Below are 20,754 nucleotides of genomic sequence, written 5' to 3' on the forward strand. Positions count from 1 at the left end.
CTAAAGAACAGTGATGGATTAAACCCAGATCTGTTGACTGGGTGGGAGTGTTTTATTGGTTCGGATGCTCCGTCCATCAGCACTCCCTTTTGTACCGACGTGTCTGTCAACATCCATTTTGTGATGTCAGGTGTTAGAAATGGGATCTCTGGTTGGCTAGGTCTTGCGCCAAAGCCGGCCAGAGATCACCACACTAGTCAGGGAAAGGGAGTTACACGCCAAAGATAACCCCTGCTCACATCCCTTGGTAGCTTGGAACAAGCAGTCAGGCTTATCCCGGTGGTGATGTGTAAAGCGTGTGCGCAACACACTCATAGCAACAACATACTAGGCACACCACAAAAGGAACTCCACACAAGGTTATATATAAAAATAGCCTTTGCGTTATCATAAAACACATTATGATAGTAATCACATAATATACACTGTGCCAACTGGCACTGGGCAATATTTACAGGGGATTATATACACATGACCGGGCCAATTGGGCCACTGTCAGAATCATCACGTAATAAAGACAGTAAATGTAAGACGTATCATAAATGTAGAACACAACCAGTATTTACTGTCAAACACTATACTCCGCATCATCCTGGAACATAAATCATATTATGCACAGTATCACATTAGGCGAGAAATATATTTTGCGCCAACATCATAAGCCTAAACATATTAGACCTAACCTCCTAAGCATAACTCACATTAGGAAATACTTTTACAAACAAACCGCAGTAGGGAATAACTGAAACATAACCACAGTATGCAAAACCTCAATCATAAAAACACATTTAAAGGCATAAATCAGGGTGCGTAAATCACAGTATATAACTTACTTTTCCTAGCACCCCATAATCACATTAGGGCCTGGCGCCCTACAAACCTAACAGTACCCCATGGCCAACTGGCTTCCTCAAAGGGGCTCAAATGCCCTTTGTCCAAAAGTCAGGGCGGCTGCCAAGGCAGCAGAAGTCAAGAGTACGCAATTGCGCTGACCTAAACGTTGCAGCTGGCACTAAGTGCTGCGCAGCTGGGAAAGTACTGGGGCAGAGGAGTGCATCTCACTCCTAACTCAACAACCATGCCCCAAAGAAAGAATTACCTAAACGGCGCAGCTGCCCACTACTTGCTGGGCAGCTGGGAAGATCAACTGTAGGCTTGGGCTCTAAATGTGCCCTTGGACGAAACATGCACAAAACGTTGCAGCTGCCCGTGCTGCTGCGGTGCAGCTGAGAATCAAAAAATCAGAACTGGCACCATGGTGCCAAAAATGTCCCTCTCTAGGACTCTTTAATATGCCACACATTGGGGTGACCCACTCTCTCGTGGGACCGCCTAGACCACCCAAGACTGCCCCGGTGCCTCGTGTGCACCAACAACGAAGAAAAGAGGACTGCCTCAGCCCCACTCACCGGGCTGCGTAGGCTCTTCTCGGGGATCTTATGGTGCCGCCTCTTCTTGCCTCACTTTGCCTGGTCCCTCTCCTGGGACCGGGAATCCTCCGCGGGGCTCCCTCAGCTCATGGGAGCCCCGCCAACCAGCTGCAGCACCCCTCACTTCTCCTCGCTTCACCCGGGCCGCCTCCAGGGACCTGTGCTTGGATGTGGAGCCTGTGAGGCTCTAGACTGCTTCCGCTGGGTTCTCCACGTGTCTCGCCTCCTTCCTGGGCAGCGCGGGAGAGGCGGAAATGATGCCCCGAGGCCCCGCCCACAGGCTGGCAGTCTCGCTTGTCTCGCCTGACTTCCTGGACGGCAATCGGGGCCGCGGCAGTGATTTTGGTACAAACGCAGCAATGAGGGGGAGGCTCCCTCTTGATTAATAAAGCGTAAAGTGGGGTGGGCACCCACTTAAAAAGGCAACGAGCGGGTTGGGCACCCACAAAGTAAATAAAGGAAAGCATAGGCGGGGTAGGCACCCATAAGTACACCGGCATCATGGGGGAATCCCTATGATGGGGATTCCCTCTTAAAGGGGCTGCAGCTCAGCGCTGTGCAGCCCACAAGCTCTTCTTCTATTGGGGGAAATAAAGGAAATAAAGCACAGACGTCGCAGGGCGTACAAGTGCAGCCAAAGTCTTATGAGGATCCTGGAGATGACAAGAAGCAAAAGGGTCCAAAATGAAAGGGTCTCCCAGGTCAAGGGGCAAGGCAGGGCTCAGGGAAGCAAGCCCTCATTGCAGCCCCCCAGGAGCAGCACCCCCAACAGCCCCTATATTTATACCACATTTCACTTTGAGTAAAAGTGTAGGGCATGGGGGAACCAGATGCAACTTGTTCAGGGGGATTTGGAGCACTTTGTTTTGCCCAGCTCCTCTCCCCTTTGTCAGGCGGGGGCTCAGTGATCAGACTCAGTCAGGGGATCTCTCCTCCCACCACTCTCAGCTCAGGTGTCCCATTCAGCCTAGCACCGACTCATCCTGCCCCTTCAGGAGCCACCCACACCTCTCCGCTCCTGTCACTCACAAGCCAGACATGCAATTCACATCAGGCAGGCAGACTGAGAACACTCAGAAATTCCAACTTCTAAAAGTGGCATTTTTAAAATAACCACAATAAATCTGCGCACACCATTGCCCAGCATTTATTTACACAATTTCATACACACCATACTTGACCACACTGCTCCTCTTATAACAGGAATTGCCACTGATACACACTGATCAGATGAGTCTCCTGAGGCGGAAGCCGGGAGTGAACCTTGCTCTCACAATATTGCGTGTAATTTTACTGTGTTTTTAAAACTTACTTATTTCACTTCTGCACTCGAACAGCGTCTTCAGCGCTGCAACGTTTCCCTTCTCTGCCATCACCGAGGGCGAGGCGCGTCCTCAGACACGCCCACCTCAGCTGGCCACGCCCCCTGAAACTGACTACAAAAGTGTGCGCATTGGATAGCGCGACACAACAGACGAGTCTCCTGAGGCGGAAGCCGGGAGTGAACCTTGCTCTCACAATATTGCGTGTAATTTTACTGTGTTTTTAAAACTTACTTATTTCACTTCTGCACTCGAACAGCGTCTTCAGCGCTGCAACGTTTCCCTTCTCTGCCATCACCGAGGGCGAGGCGCGTCCTCAGACACGCCCACCTCAGCTGGCCACGCCCCCTGAAACTGACTACAAAAGTGTGCGCATTGGATAGCGCGACACAACAGACGAGTCTCCTGAGGCGGAAGCCGGGAGTGAACCTTGCTCTCACAATATTGCGTGTAATTTTACTGTGTTTTTAAAACTTACTTATTTCACTTCTGCACTCGAACAGCGTCTTCAGCGCTGCAACGTTTCCCTTCTCTGCCATCACCGAGGGCGAGGCGCGTCCTCAGACACGCCCACCTCAGCTGGCCACGCCCCCTGAAACTGACTACAAAAGTGTGCGCATTGGATAGCGCGACACAACAGACGAGTCTCCTGAGGCGGAAGCCGGGAGTGAACCTTGCTCTCACAATATTGCGTGTAATTTTACTGTGTTTTTAAAACTTACTTATTTCACTTCTGCACTCGAACAGCGTCTTCAGCGCTGCAACGTTTCCCTTCTCTGCCATCACCGAGGGCGAGGCGCGTCCTCAGACACGCCCACCTCAGCTGGCCACGCCCCCGTGACGCCCCCTCCGTCAGGCATAAAACCATGTGCCTTGCTAGGAAGCGCAGCGGACGGGCGCAGCGGGCGCGCCGTCAGCGCGCCGTCAGCGCGCCGAAGGCGCGCCTAAGGCAAGCCCGTCTTCGCCCGTCATCGCCAGACCATCGCCTCTCGCCACCCCCCCTGGCTCATCCAGGCCCTGTCAGCGCATACGCTACGACGGTAAGGAACTCCTACATTTGAACCCTCACCAAACATGCTCTAACACCACTGGCAGTCTAGGTCTTACGCATCTCCACTGCAACCACTGCCACTTCTCCACCAATGCACCCACTAGGGTTCGGTGTGACCTCCCAAATACTTCAAATCCACCACTGAGGATACTCCAACTCAACTGCAGATCCCTCGTTAAACATCACCCTGAGGTGAATACGCTTCTTCAGGAGGAAAACCCTGATGTACTGTTTCTATGCGAAACATGGCTCCAAGATGACATTACCACCATCCCCAATCTAACGCTCCCAGATGAGTTTAACCTGGTCACCATTAACCGCGAATCTCGCGGTGGCGGCATCGCAATTATCTATAAAAAACAGCTGACCTGTTCTTTTATCAAGGAACCTCTCCAAGACTGTGAATGCGCCCAATTTAAAATTAGCGTGACCCCTCAATTTATGCTAACAGGCCTATACATTTATCGCCCTCCAGGCCAGGCCACTAGATTTATTAATGCCCTCCTCGAAACGGCCACAGTGCTCACCACTAAATTCGCCAACTTCACCATCTTAGGCGACCTAAATTTGCACTTTGATGCGACTGGCGATAATGTCATCACTAACCTTCTCGCAGACCTCTCGGCACTGCAATTTAACTCCCTAGTCCACACCTCTACCCATATAGCTGGACACATTCTAGATCCGATCTTCTCTAACATACAAGAGGCAGCTGCAGAAACCCCCACCCCAATGGGATGGACGGATCACTATCTTGTTAAACTGAGCGTCCCGGCACCCCAACGTCAAAACAAAACTGAATCCATTCAGCGTCTAAAAAGACCCTGGCACAAACTCTCCCCATTTGCCTTACATGAAACCCTTGGAGAGTTTCAAAACGAAGCCAACCACGATATAGACGCAACCTATACCTCATTTACCAACTGGATCAGTAACGGCCTCGACTCTCTTATTCCGGCTAAACTGACTAAAGGACGTAATATACCCTCCAACCCATGGTTCGATGACACCCTTAGGGCAATGCGCAAGGAGTGCAAAAAGGCTGAGCGCCTATGGAGGAGGCAATATGATAATCAGGATAAGGCTAGATATCTATCTAGTCTTAAAACCTACCATAAAGCTATTAGATCCTCCCGTGCTTCTTTTTACTCCAATAAAATTAACTCCAATGCGAACCCATCAAAAATCATTTTTAAACTAGTGAAAGAGCTCCAAAGCCCTAGGGCGCCCCCTCCAAAAATCTCTTCCCACGAGCAATGTGAGCAGCTCGCAACCTATTTCATTGAAAAAGTCCAGAAAATCTATGCAACCTTTCCACAGACTGCCCCTTTCAATGGAGCCTCTATGTCCACAGCCCCTAACATCTTACCTCTGTCCCAAATTTCTGCCATCACCGCTACAGATCTGATCAGACTGGGCAAGAAAGTGAAGACTGGTTCCCCAGCCGACCCCATGAGCCCTTCTCATTTCCTGGCCTCGATGGATTTTTTTCTATCCCCCATGCTGAACATCCTCAACCTCTCCTTTTCTACAGGACTTGTACCCATAGCTTGGAAACAAGCATGGGTATCACCGATAATTAAAAAACCTACCCTTGACCCCACCAAGCCTGAAAATTTTCGCCCCATATCCCTTCTCCCCTGGATGTCCAAAATTGCCGAAACCCATGTTAATAACATTCTGTCGAAGCATGTGGAAAGTCATGGAATTCTAGATCCCTCCCAAAATGGCTTCCGTGCAGGCCATAGCACGGAGTCCGCCCTACTGGCCACTACGGAGCATCTCCGGATGATTTTGGATTCCGGTCATAGTGCTGCGCTGATTCTTCTTGATCTCAGCGCAGCCTTTGACACGGTATCCCATGACATCCTTTTGAATCGTCTGGAGATGACCGGTGTGACTGGCCTTGCACTTGCATGGCTCCGTTCCTTTCTTAAGGATAGATCCTTCAAGGTGTCTGCTCCTCCGTATCTTTCTAAACCTCACCCCATCGCTCAAGGTGTTCCCCAGGGTTCAGCGTTGAGCCCCTCCCTCTTTAATCTTTACGTCCAGCCACTCACGGACGTGGCTAGAGAGTGGGGGCTCACGCTCGTCTCGTACGCAGATGATACCCAGCTGGTTGTCACCCTATCGGAAAGCCCGTCCCTCGTGGCATCCAACTTTAGAGAAGGTATGACTGTTGTGGCCCGATGGATGACGGACAACTACCTCCAACTCAACGCCGGGAAAACCGAGGTGCTCCTCCTAGGCCGTAACACCAGCCTTTGGAACGAGCACTGGTGGCCGTCATCCCTAGGCGCCACTCCACTCCCCAAAAACTGTGTCAAAAATCTGGGAGTTTGGGTCGATGCCAACCTTAGCTTCCAGTCCCACACAAAAAAGGTGGCCGCTACCTGTATAGGCCTTTTAAGGAACCTCAGACCCATACTTGGGCTCTTCGATTCCAAGGCCCGCCAGCTTATCGTCCAGGCTACCATCTTATCACGCCTGGACTACGCTAACGTCCTCCTTTTGGGAGCTAATAAAGCGGAAACTGCTAGGTTCCAACGCATACAAAATGCGGCAGCCAGAACGCTGGTTGGCCTCCCACGCAGATGTTCAGCCAGAGCTACCATCCGTAAGCTCCACTGGCTGCCCGTGGATCGCCGAATCAAATTCAAGGCCTTAGTCACGATCTTTAAGATCGTGAAACAAGGTAATCCCCCTCTACTTCGCAGCCTTGCCCAACCTTACGTTCCTGGCCGTGCCTTACGCTCTGCCAACCAACTCCTCTTGACAATCCCAAGGTTTCGACTCTGCCGAACTGGAGGCCGCTCATTTAGTGTCCTTGCCGCCACACTGTGGAACGATCTCCCCTTTAACATTCGTTCCATCGACTCCCTCCCTGCCTTCCGCAGAGCAATTAAGACCCACCTCTTCCCCGCTCCCTAGTTTTCCCCCTTCCCCCTCTCCCTCTATCCTCAGTCTGCACGTCTGTTCTTAGCGCCGGGACACCCCTTTGCCGGGGTAGCTGTTGCGCTCCACCAAATCCTGAAATAGAAAATCAGGGAATCCCCATTGCTTTCCTATGGGAGGGCAGGCCAATCTTACAGATGTAACACCGAGTGCACTCACTTTTCGCTGGACCACAGTGCTAAAGTGCGCAGAGGCCAAAAAACCCCAATATTATGTCAGAGAAAAGGCAAAAAGTCTATGGGTGAACATGGCAAAAAGAGCCAAGTCCAACACCAGGGTTCCGTGAAGCTGGTACCAGGTGTACCGGTGCAGTCATATTTCTCCCTCTAGTAGGGTGGAATCATACCTCCACATCAGTTACTGGTGTGGAGGTATGATTCCAAGGTAATTGACACCAAATACAACATGTTTCCATGCAGCCATTTTAAAGTCTGCATTTACTCCGAGGTTACAATGCAGTTAAGAGTATATGGTTGGCTGCATCACAAACAACCCCGGAATAGAGGTTCCGAAAGCTGCAGAGGGGCCCTGCTCATGCAGTTGCACCCTCTCACATAAAACCCAGCACCCTGCCTTCAGGATTGATAAGGCCTGCCATAGGGGTGACTGAGAAGTATACATGTGCAGTGATATGGATAGATAGAGTGTACCTATATCTAAGTAAGGGGTGCATGCACCACCTTACACAGGCTGCAGTAGCAGACCTGTGGTGTCAATTTGAATGGTCTCCCAGCGGGTGGCATAATACATGCTGCAGCCCCTGGGAGGCCTCTGCGATACCTATGCCCTGGGTACATGGAGTACCATATACTAGGGACTGATAACGGTATTTCAGAATCCAATCTGTGGTGTACCTAAAGTACATGTAATCCCTTTTAGAGAGAAAGCATATAGCAGGATCCGAGACAGACTAAGTTGAAAACAGTGAAGCATCAGCAAAAGTGGGGGTAACTATAAGAAGCAGATCCTACTCTCCTACAGGGATGATGATGCAGAAAGGGCCATTTCTAACAGTTTACAGTAGCAGGCCCACACCTACTGCATATAATCAAAACAAGGGCATTTACAAGTTCCCCCCAAAATTAGGAATTTAGAAAAGTGTATAACACTGAAAAGCAACTCCTGCAAACGTGGCCTCTTCTAATATCAGGATCTACAGTTGTAAAAGAGAAGGTACAAGAAGCAGCTATGGTAGTGGTAGGCAAGTCTACTGAGCTGCAGTAACTGGCCAAGGGCCTTAAAGAGCCTCAGTATCTTGAGAACAGACAAACATAATGGATGTAACACAACCAAGACTATTACCCATCACTCAAAGAGCTTTGTACCCACCCCCCCCAGACGGTGGCTGTTGCCCGGTTGTGGCAGGACGCTCAGTTTCTTGAGAAGTGGGAGACAGATGCAAGACACGGCAAGCTCTGAAATATTAGAGGGGGCAAAGCCAGATGTTATGAATACTGTGTCAGAAAGACTTTGAGGTTAAATCAGAGATGGGGCTGAGATAGATGATGTGAAGGCTAGGAGGTTGAGACCTTTTAAAGGCGTCTTCATTGGAGAGGATGAAGAAAGAACATAAACATACACCTCTAGCACCAGGACGGCTAGGGGAGCGCACTGGACCGTTTAGTTCCGGAGCCATCGAGCCCTTTACCCCAATAACAAGGGGTGCAGACTCCATGGTCTCTGCAAACGACTCTACCAGAGCTGGAGGTCCCAGGTGATGCCAGCATGATGGCAAAGGGTCTAATTGCAACGCCCTTCTCACTGACAAACTATTCTCCACATGACCACCTGCATCCCAGTGCGGGATAACATGGCATGGGATGTGCAGATGGAGACACTGGGAACCACCTCTAAAGAACAAAAAATAAAGAGGGAGTTATCCCTGCACTGCAATAAAAAAAAGATACAGTCCCTCTTTTGGACGGCCCAAACTGAAGCACTTGACGTTTTTTGTATCATTTGTACTTTTAGTATCATTTGTACTTTTACAAAGTCATTTCAAAGCAATGTTGTTACTCATTGCAATTCATGTGAGCACTAATAAGAGCACTGCATTGTTTGCACCTAATACCATGAACAAATATTATCTATCTCCTGATAAAAAAAATGTATCTGTGTTTGCACATGAGGTTTTCCTGTTCTAATTTGTTGTCCTACTCATTCAAGATCATTTACACATCATACACAGGAGACCATACTGGCTGTTGTACAACTGTAGACACTGTTGAACATCTTCATTGATTCACTGCAGGTGCCATAAGGACACCTTTGATGGTTAGGTCTCCCAAGCATGGCTCTTCATGAGTCCAGTTGTGCTTCTGCATTTAGTGCAACTAATTTACCCACAGAGCATTCAAGCATATTGGCTAGCCTGATTTTTTAAACTATTAGAATACAAGAGAAGTCTTTAAATGTCCTTTTGTACACGGTCCCAAATATCACACCATCGCATGCAGAACGTAGTTCCAAACCATAAAGTTGAAAAGGTGGGCCTTTGACCAGATACAAGTTCTTCAAGAGAGTTTTTGGGGTTGCCACTGATACTGTTTTAGAAGAGCACTCCTTGCTCAAGGATGCCAACGGGTTGCTCTGTGGCATTAGCCTTATTGGAAAGGGTCACAACTTCCATCCAATTAGATTCTATGGTGTCAGGATAGCCCTGGCCCTTAAAGCACTGCTACCTCGACCTTCTGCGAAGCTCGATGGGTTGTGGTGGTTCACGGTGGACTCTAAGAAGCAGACCAAGACTTCGAGTTCACGTTGGCACCTGAAAAGGGAGAAGGACTGGGTGGCAGATCACAAAGTGAGTGAACTGGACTTGGTAATGATGGTGTGGACAGTACCTAAAGAAATAATACTGCCAATTATGAAGATGCCGTGAAGTCAGGATTCCATGGCTGGAATGACTATTCTGCCAGTCTGGCGTCATGCTGGTGGCCTGCAGGCTGGAGAGCCATATTCAGACCGGGATACGCCACCATCACCGCACGGTGCCCTCGTGGCCCCACTCCAGGAGTGGCTTCTGGAGTGTGAGGATGGTTTGAACATTTCTGCCACAGATGATTTTAGTCAGTGAAATGTGGAGAAATATATGGTTCATCATTACTTTTCTAGAAAATGTTCCCTTGCTATGGCCCCTGGAACTGTGGGAGCAAGGTGTGGCTAAGACGCCGGTCTACTTTAATATAGCGATAATTAAACGGTAGTGTCCCAGGAGAACAGAAATGATCCCAAAGCTGCCGTCTTAGGACATAATGAGCTTCAGGTGCAGGTTCATTGAGTTGGCACCAGACACAAGGACAGCCCATCTTCAAAGCCCCGGAGTGTGGTACACCGCAGACAGAAGGCGCTATGGTTGTTTAAAGGATTATGGATAGTTCCCAGCGAGGACACCTATACACTGGATAGTTTTCATCTTTCAGAAGCAGGAAAGAAAATGTATTGGCAACTGCAGTTGTTTGAGCCAATAAAGGAGCAACTGCTAAAGATTTTCTGGACCGGATTGGTAGGGCAATCACCCGGAGGCTGCTATGGGCAAGCTGGTGGCCAAGTTATCAGAACTAATACATTTTATGATAACCGCTGCACTCCGAAAGTAAACTTGTAAATCGAAAGGTCAGATATTTGCAATTTTATAGGTGCTTCGGGAGATCACCTTCTGGTTCAAAAAAGGTGCAAAATGATATCAGAACATGGAGGGCCTTACGAGGGGTCAGGACAGTCCCTGGGCACTCTTGCTGCACGACAGTGCGTAAGTAGGGAAATGTTCAAATATGCTTAACAGTTAGCAATGTAATTGTTTATTGGTATAATCACATGGTAATAAAAACAGTCTCATCTTCGCATATTTCTTCATATGTTAATGACGTTTTGGTGTGAACAATGTAATTTGAATCAAATACTCCAATTCATAAATCCATGACAAGTTAAAGTTAAGCAGCTCTTCCAGAACTCATTAGCCCACTAGTCATGAAGGCATCTAATTTTTCTCTTATTGGTGATATAAATCTGCATCTAGAAAGCACAAGATGTTCAAAAGCCACAGAATTCATTGCTGATTTAGCGGCCCTTAAGTTAAACCTGCTTAATTCAGGATCTACGCATAATGCAGGACATTTGCTCGATCCAGTATTTTCTAATATCAAGGAAATCACCACCTTTCCTGCTAGACTGATCTGTTGGTCGGACCATTATCTGGTTAGTTTCTTGCTTCCAGTTACCAGCTCAAGGACATGGGACACACTTGAACAACCTCAGTTCATCAGGAACTGGAAGAAACTGGATATCGATGCCCTCAATACTTTTTTAAGCACTAATACTCCATGCTCTGAACCATCTGTTCATGCATTATCGGCATCGGTACAGAAATGGCTAATGACAGCAATAAATACCTGCTTACCAAAAACTAAATCAAAATGCAAAAACCATCGATCCCCTGCCCCATGGTTCACGGAATCATTGAAAAAGGAAAAATCCAAATGCAAAACTTTTGAACGCATTTGGAGAAAAACATTCATCTGAAGCAAAAAGGGAGTACAAAAATAAACGTATCAAATACCATGTACTCTGTAGTAAGGTTCGAGCGGATTTTGTGTGCTCCACCATTGTGGAGGCCCTAAATTGGTCAAAAGCACTTTTTAAAATGGTGAAAGAACTAACAGGTTCAAAAACGCTTCAAACTCCACCAGATTTTAGTGAGCAGAAATGCGACCTACTGGCCACTTTTTTTGTTAGTAAAGTAGAAAAAATCTATCAAGGGATAGAAAATGCTCAGAATGACAGTCATCAAAGTGACACTTACCTACAAAGCACTCCGATCGCTAATACTCTAAATAGTATTGAGCGATCGCCTCCTCGTGTCCCTAGTAGCTTATTAGAGAACTGGACAAAACTCAGTACTGATGCTCTAATTGAACTACTTAACACCATTACATCGGGCTCACCTAATGACCCTATACCCTGTTCAATACTTAAAAAGGAGTCAATGGTCATTATCACAGACCTTTTAAACGCTTCCCTACAAGAGGAGACGGTACCCAAAGAATGGAAACATGCTATGATCCATCCATTGTGAAAAAAGGCTGGAGCTGACCCCAATTTGCCTTCTAATTTTAGACCTATTTCTTTATTACCAATATTTTCTAAGATTTTAGAAAAGCATGTGAATCATTCTTTAAAACAACCAGCTCATGAATGCGCCGGGAAACCCTTTGAGGGTAGCTGTTTGCGCTCTATAAATGTACAAATAATAATAATAATAATAATAATAATAATAATAATAATAATAATAATAATAATAATAATAATAATGCGAGGAACCATTAATGAAGACCGATGGCAAAAATGGATGGAGGTGTGTCCAGGGGGTTGGGGCAATGGTGAGTAGAGCAAACAAGCAATGACGTGGAGTCGGAGGGGGGGGGGGGGGGGATGGGAGATGGCCGGCCAACACATGCACTCTTATAGAGTGCTGCAAGTAAACTGAAAAAAACTATCTTCGAAGAAGGCATGAGCAGAGGATGGGCACTGCACTGGGCAAGGAAGCAGTCCTTGGGCGGGCCATGCTCCAAGTGCAGGACTAACACATGAGGATGAAGTGAAGCTGCCACGTGCTGACCAAAGAGGGGCAAGGAAATGAGTGATAACGAAGCCAACCAAGGGTAAGCATTGGGTGGACTCTAAGCCCCTTGTAAGTAAGAAAAATGTCTCATAAGAAACCAGGAGAACTAAAAATATCTTGAATATTCTTTTAGATGGTAGGTTAGTTGTTTTAAACACTACAAAACAGATAACAATCAATCAATATCCTTTAATGCGATAGGTCAAAGCCTCAAGAAAACCTAAATTCCGGACCTACCAGCCGCCTCCAGGAAACGTGAGTGAAGATGGAAAGTGACCAGGGGCTCTTTCAAATTCCGTAGGAAGTCCTTCAGTAGCCCGCACACGGCGTGGATCTCATCCACTCTGTTCAGAGGCAGCGGTCCCTTCCCTCGCAGGAACTTCTGCCTCAGGTCCTTCACAAGGCGGTCGCAGCCAGGAACACGGTATATCCCTTTCTGTTAAAAGTAGGCATTAATAGGTAAAGCATTGCATAGGCCAGAGGGCAAGGCACATCTCATTCTCAGGAAGCAAGACTCAATGACAGATATGGAAATAGGCAGAAGAGGGAGAGGTATAACCCGGGTGCCAAATCAAAACATTAGAACAGGCCAGGAACCGAGGAGAGACAGCAAACATATAACACTGCCAAAGAGTCATCAGAACAACTCATGAAACAAGGAGAGGGGAAGAAGGAAAATCTCAAAGTATTAAAGACAGCGAGGACAGTCTGGGACCCAATGAAAAAAATATATTATATAGATTATTCTACCCCCTACGCCCCCAAAGAAAAAGACACACAGAAGGGTCAGCGTGGGGAAATCTATCAGCAATAATAGATCACTAACACAGGATATCACCTTCAGCCAAAAACATTATTAGACAACCTAACGAGTGGAGAAGTGTGCATCTGAAGAAGGATGATTGCTGCACAGTGAGGAAAAAGGACAACAATGAGCTGAACTGTGGCCGGAGTAATTACCAGTGACTGAGAATAATTCAAGAGCCCCACTTATGGCATTCTAAGTGAGATGCTTCAGGTGTGACCGGTGCTCCAAGTGGTCGCTCGTGCCACTATGTCCTAGGAATCAAACTAAAGGTCAATGGAAGGCGCAACCAGGCTGAAATGGGTCTGGGGTTCCGTGTGCTCCCGTCTGGAGGGACCCGGGCCTGGAGAATGACCAGGACCAATTTGAAAATGGCTGATCCCTTCGCTACAGCTTTAAAATCACTCCATTGGCTGCCAATGAAGCAAAGGACACCATTTAAAACCTTTAGCAGAGTACAAAATGCCTTGCTTGACATAACTGATTACCTTTCAAAACCTTTCACACCTTACCACTCACAGAGAGGCCTTAACCTGACCTCTCAACACTGTCTCACAATGTTCCCAATTACATACCGGTGCCATCAATGCTCGACCCCTTAGAACCATCTTCCACTTCCTCGTCTGAGACTAAGATAAGATCTCTCAGCTAACAACCCATTTAGTGCTGGATAACTTTTCATTGAGCTTTTAGTCTCAACCCTTCTCTCCCCGTGTATCTCAAGTACAGTGCATTATGATATGTTGACGACAGAGAGGTAATTCTGACGACTGTGTCTACATGGGTGAATGTAGTTGTTGTCTTGTCTCCAAGACTCTTCTGTTCAACGAGCTAAATGTTGTACTGATGCATACAATTATTGCTGTTCTTTTATCCTGGGAAGCACGTTGCCTCCAGGCACTTCAAAGATACACACACTATCTGAGTCACTCACAGAATAAGGAAGTGGGGAGTTGTAAAGTACAGATGCATTCCACCATGGGCACCCATGATGGATGCAACTGCTTTGCACCCCAGAGATAAATGTTGGGGTGAAAGTGTGGCAAGCATGGCTCTGGAGAGCATGCACCCCTACCCTATGTTGTTCCCCCAGTAAGTCACTGTAAGTAATTTATTTCTTGCCCATTGTTTCCAAAATCCTGCGAGCTCCCTGGTGAGTCTATTTAATGGATTGAGACACCCCAGAGCGTGCTATAAGGCGGAAGGCAGACGCAAGGTCCCCCCCCCCTTTTTAATAGAGTGATTAGTGTCCTCCCTGCTTGGGCGTTGTGAGACTGGGAGTAGTGACAGTGTGAATTATAGTATACCTCATTTGAGATGAATTCCTCCCAGCCTCACCTGGGTGAAAGGTTCTGCCAGGCTCCCTTTAGAGGGGTTTTTCACTTCAACCTGTCTGGTCTACAATTGGGAGGTATATGTGCACTTTGTGAGTGGTGTAGGATGTGTGCAGCTGTTCCGCTTGGTTGAACAGTGTGCAGGAGGCTATCGGGTGCAGTGAACCCCAAAAGGGTTACGTTGCACCCCAAAACTTTACCTTAACAGAACGCCCATGGGTTGATAAATTTGAGATGTACTTAAACCCCAATATCACAAGGCAATGTGTCCATTGGTAAGGCACCTCCTAACACATCGAAAATACAGTTTATTAAGTAAAGGCCCACCCAACAATTGAGTTCTAGATTACCGGAAAAAGTTCTACAGATTTATTACACAATTGAAAAGGATTTCGATACATGATCAACATCATTCGAAGTCCCAAATGAGCAACAAAGTTAACAGAAATGCACAGCATCCCTAGGAGCACCAGAAAGCTTCTGGATCACCCCAAATCAAGGGTTTATACAGGAAATCTTCGCATAGAGTAAAACATTCAAATTCATCAGGGTGTGAGCAAAGTATCAACTCTAGCAATTCAGAACACAGTTTTATTAAACATCATATTGCCTTGGCACCTAGGCGCTATCGCACTACATGAATGCTGGTTCTGCCCAATCAGTCTATGCTAATGTCACCTGAAGATGGTAGGAAAATCCAGATACATGAACAGCATCAAACAATTATGGGTGAATTGGGCACAGTGAACTATCGGAGGGTCCTTGAAGAAAGACAGTGTTAGGAAAAAGCTAGAAACATTTCACCAAGAAAGTAAATGGGAATAAACAAACCTGACTCTACTTCACAGTGTGCTGCAGAAATAAACAATGGAGGGGGAAACCTGTATTGAGGCCTAGTTAATATATGTCAGGAAACATACTTCTAATTGTCATAGGCATTCGAACCATATCAGTGTATACAAGTGTTATCAAGTGTAAAAACATATTCTGCTAATTTTTAATAATGCATAAATATGAATGCACAAATATCTAAGGCGAGCTTTGTTGTGCTATGCTGGCCTGATCTCTGCTTAGCTGGGACCCAATGCCTTTGAACTCCGTCCTGGTGTCCTACGGTCTCTCTAAGTCATGGTCCCCCCTTTGTAGTTTGCATGAGACGTCCCTGCTAGAACATTCCTAGATCCACCCCCTTCTTTATAGCCTGATGTTCTTCAGAAAAGATAGCATTTACTGTCTAGGCTCGAATAAACATCTGAACCTCAACTGGCTTAGACGAGATCAGGAATCCTTTTTAATGCCCAGGACCATGGCATAAACTGATCATACCGTGACCAACCATCTTTTGGTTGGAGGTGCCCATCAGTGCAGAGACCAAGAGCTGATTGCCCAACTCTGTGGATAATGTCTGGTCTCTCTGCAAAGTTCCAGACATTCTCAGAGACCAAAGAGGGAACTGCACAACAGCGTACATTTAAGAACATCCTGATCAAAGAGAGGGTCCAAACGGACGGCTGTCCTAGCAGGCTAGAAACTGACCCTGGCTCTCGACTCTCCAAAAAGAGCTGCTAGATGGCCTGGAGAAAGGAGTACCCTGCCTGCTGGGAGGACAGGTTGCTGGACTGCGCCTGTACAGGGGAGCCTTCCGGAGGAGAGTATCAACCCAGCTACCCAAGGACCTTTGGGGAGCTATTCAAAAGGGAAAAATACCATCTTCAGCAGCTGGGTCCTAGAGGAAGGATAGTCACTGAGGGTTATTTGTGGTGAGTCTGTTTCTTCTGTCCATACCCGTTGGTTGATGTTTGCTCCACAAAACCTCAAAAATTGTCTCAGTTTTATATTCTGGCTACAGAGAATGCAAGGTGAGGCAGACCGGAACTCAGTATTGCAAACATCTTGAAAATCCATTTGATGGAGGAAGAATACTCAAACCATGGGACTATTTCTTCAGTGCCCATTTTCCTGGAGCCCTACGCACCTCATTGGAAGGGAAAAATAGATCTGTGACTGGTACAAATGCTGTGAGCACTGATCAGTCTAATACCGGATTAATTAAATTGTGATCAGTGTTAACAAAGAAACTGTACTTTTCTATGCATTGGCATGAAAATTCCCAGCAAATAGACACTCGGTTCACCTTTAATTCCTCAGTCTCAGACTCCAGTGGACTGTCGGTGGTGGACATTGGATGCTGCCCTTCTCTGTACCCCATGCCATGGTCTTCATCACAGAGTCAGGGTGGGCTCATTGTACTTTAAATATCTGTCTTATTTGCTGCCAGTCTGCAAAGAACGTGTTGTGAAGAGCTGCCGAGTAAGATCCTGATCTATCACCTATAGAACTTTAGGAATTAACTCTCAACACTGGCAATTCAGCATCTCAATGAGTAACTCTCCCAGTTTGGGCATGGACCAGGAGCTTCAGGCACCTTCTGTGCTAACCATGAGAGACCTCCCAGTAAGCCACTTTAGATGAACTGACCTGGACTTTGTCCCTGACAGTCTGCCTCCCCAGAAAATATCATTCTGTACCAAAGTCTGACCCCAATCCTGGACTTCACCCCAAACTCCGATGAAATGTGAAGTATTAATGCAACATCTGACGAAGCCAACAAAACAACTTAGCCTTGAGTCGGGATCCATCTGGCACCAATGGTCTCACACGAATTGCAATTCCTCAAATGTTGTTTATTTGATTACTTGCCCTTGTGGCTTACGCTACGTGGGAATGACATCAAGGAAAATAAAGCAACGGGTGTGCGAGCACCGGAGCAACATTAGATGCCGAAAAGCGTGCACAAAGATGACAGAACATTTCCTAGCCACTGGCCATACTACCAATGATCTGTCCTGGACGATAATTGAGCAGCTAAAACAGAGTTCCCCTTCGCAGCAAGCCTTATTCGAAAGGGTGCAAAGATGGATCTACCGTCTGTCTACCTACCCTCAGGGGCTTAATGATAACATACCTTGGGGTACTGTCCTCAAATGAATTCTTACCACGCAAGCGGGTCTCTCTCTGTCTGGGTCTGTCTCTGCCAATACATCCCACTGTCCTGATCTATACACAAGGACCACCAACTGAACCCCATATATCTGAAAAAGGTCTCATTACATCATGGGGTTATGGGCAAGTCTGACTTTACTTGTACCCTGTGGTAAAACCTGACCCTGGATATAGTGGGTTGCGCAATCAATAAAGACATGCACCACAAGACATAGCACTCTGTCCTGCCAGCCAGTGCGGGCAGACTCCCTTGCCGAGTTCGCTTTTGCGTTTGTGGAACTTTGTTCCCTTTCCCTTCTTAATGTTGGTCAGCGAGATAATGTCGCGTATTGCTGTGGCTAATCTCGCCTACACTTTTTAGTGACTTCGGGGCTGAATTGATGGTCCAGCAACCAACCGACATAATTACTATTGTTTGCACTCTTGAGGTATACTTAATAAAGTTATTCGAGAATGCTTTATTAGTCTGGCTATGGAAACATCATAAATATGAAGGTCAGCATTCTAGTTTTTTAAATGAAAAGTTGACGCTACGTAGTGACGTTCCCAACAACGCCGTCACACGTGACTCGGAATGATGTCCTTTTTTTCCGGGTTCTGTCGGCAGAACGACAATATTCAGAGCCAGACGTGCACGGCTAGGCACCTGATGGGATCCCGAAATCTTGGAAGTGCTGTCCGTTTATTGCGGGGGAGAGGGGCCCCTCTCTCTCGACACCTTGTAAACGATAAACTTGTAACTGTTTGTTCCACAGAAATTCCAATTGGGCCCCCGGTCTGTGTTCCATGAAGTAATTTGTGCATTTGACTCAAGTAAGCTTTTTTTCTCCACAGCCGCTGTTTTTATTAGTACATTGCTCTGCCATAAACACAGGGCGACCATCTGCCTCAACTACGTGTGGCGCCTGGGTTGTTTCTTTCTTCTTAAAGGGCTACAGATATAAATGTTTGAGCCGCTATTGATAATACGAGGCAGTAACTTGCCGGGTGTATTTCTTCTTTTTGCCTCATCATAAGGGAAGGGGGGCAGTGATAACTACCTAAAAAGCAGTGGTGGTTAGCCTTTTTTTAAAATGGGCAGGAATGAGCTGACCAGATACCCACATTTTTGAATAGAGCAGTGGCCCCGGATGGGACGTGCATTTTCCTTTCCTGTTTTTATGAAAAGAAACACTCAATGTTGATATGCCTGTAAACCGCTTTTGTGAGAAAGCTGATGACATGACAGAATTATGAGGAGCAACTTGTCCCCATGTTTTCTTTCTTACAGGTTACCATCAGTCTAAGAACTACCTAAAGACCATTGTTCATGGTAAAACCGTGAGTTTTTCACATACGACCAGAGGTTAGGGTACGCCTTAGCGTGCGTATACAGCCATGGTCTCACTATTTACAAGGTCCTGACGCATGCTTAACGGAACGTGCTAATACAAGCAGAACAATGTTCATGTCGATCAATTTTTACATTCCATCGGATCTCCCAGCTCCATTGTTCAGTTGGTACTGATCCGTCAATTGTTTTTATTAGTACCCAAATCACCTAAAATAAAGTATTTTTCAGGGAACATTTGGTTACTTTTTAATCTGCACTACTTCACTTGCACGAAATCACAACCCGCTCCGCTGCAATTGCAGGCGTCTTAGCACACCGGAACGGCATTCGGCTGATCTGGTGGGGACCCAATGATGAAGCATGTCACCAACCAGGTTGGTGAGGGAGGGCCCTTCTAAAAACATTTGTGTGTTTCTTTCAGTGTGTTTCTAAACAGTCACTCTTTCGTGGTTATTGAAAGTATTAATGCAACACTCAAACAGTAATAAACCGAAAAAAACTCAAGAAAACCCCAACACAAATTTAGACAAATAGAGTAAAAAATAATAAATGATCTGTCTCCAAAACAACAAATATCCAATCAGTACAACTGGAGATTTGCAATTTCAAAGGTGTGAGGTAAGAATAGCACCTAAAAGCACAAAGCCACTCGCGATTATCTGTTTGTGTGAGATCGGGTAAAAGTAGTATGTTCAGGCCAACTGTGATGGAGCTTAGGCTGGACACCGGGATCAGGTTAGTCCAGCTGAAAAATGTACCTTTTAAAGTCTAGCGCTAAGAGTTCTGTTCGTGGCAGAGGAGCCCGCGAGGAGCAGTGAGAATGTTGGGGATGGTCATCGCTGTAGCACGATGATCCTTTCAGGCATCGTGGACAGTCATTGCTGGAGATTTGCATTGCAGGTCACTGCGGACTGTGGATGCTGTCGTGCAAATCAGGTTGGGAATCAGGTAGAAGTATCAGCCCTACTAGATTCTGGGGCAACAGGCAATTTCGCTGCAGGTTGTTATTGCTGGTTGTTGTAGCACTAAGAGTCGAGTTCGCCGGAGCTTAGCACTGGCGGGTGGCAAGATCTTGCCGCAAACAGGCCAGTTTGTGGTCGCAAAGAGTCTAAAAATTCAGGATTTCTGCTTTCGGAGTCAGAGGAGTGATCTCTGAGGTCATCCAAGAATCCAGGACCTGGGAGACACCTCTTGGGGATCAGGGACTCACCCTTGCAGAGGAAAACAGAGCTCTCTCAGGAAGTTCTAGTTGCAGGTCCAGGCAGCAGGTCAGCTGGTCAGATTGACGGAGGCCTCTGGAGCTTGTTATGTGGCTGTAGCGCAGAACAGAAGGTGAATCGGCTGACTTTTGGAGTCACTCAGCCTGGGATGAAGGAAACAGTACTAGTCTTCCTTTTTAGCAAGCAGGGCAGGTCCTTCTTCAGTAGTATCCACAGGTCCAGGAGTATACAGAAGAGTGGGACTAAGGGTCTCATTTTTATACCCTTTGAAGTAGGAGAAGCTTCTGGATTTCTGCCCCCAGGGAGGTGTCTGGAATTTCCTGCCGACATGCCATAGTCCCAGTCTGTCTGGGGCTCAACAGGCTAGTGTTAAGTCCTTTGTGTGAGCTGGATCTGTGCTTTTGAAGTGCAATTGTGGTAGGTGACAGCTCTGCCCTCCCCAACCTATCAAGCCAGGATGGCCCATCCTTCCAGGGAAACAGCGTTTACAACGTTGTCATTACATCGCACTACTATTACAACGCAGTTGTTACAACAACCACGTTGTTAGTACACAATACATTTACATAGCCACTCATTACAACAACCTGAACTAGGGGGCGCTGAGGTATTGGAAATGATTTCCAACACCTTCACTACTGTTGCGCAAACTGGAGTAGGAATAGTAATTCATACTATTCC

At 46.8% G+C, this 20,754-nt stretch overlaps 1 protein-coding gene across 4 annotated transcripts in view; it reads right to left on the reverse strand.

Moving 5' to 3' along the window:
* The window catches only part of LOC147729517 (rac GTPase-activating protein 1-like), a 390,363-nt gene that overhangs the window by 83,734 nt on the left and 285,875 nt on the right, over window positions 1–20,754 (reverse strand). For all 4 annotated transcript variants that reach the window (XM_086954407.1, XM_086954409.1, XM_086954408.1 and 1 more), the window contains exon 13: window positions 12,616–12,814. In XM_086954407.1, the coding sequence (XP_086810533.1) occupies window positions 12,616–12,814 (199 nt within the window). The remainder of the gene's footprint in view (window positions 1–12,615; window positions 12,815–20,754) is intronic.

The sequence above is a fragment of the Lissotriton vulgaris genome, chromosome 2_1 (assembly GCF_964263255.1).
Source record: "Lissotriton vulgaris chromosome 2_1, aLisVul1.2, whole genome shotgun sequence".
Taxonomy (NCBI): domain Eukaryota; kingdom Metazoa; phylum Chordata; class Amphibia; order Caudata; family Salamandridae; genus Lissotriton; species Lissotriton vulgaris.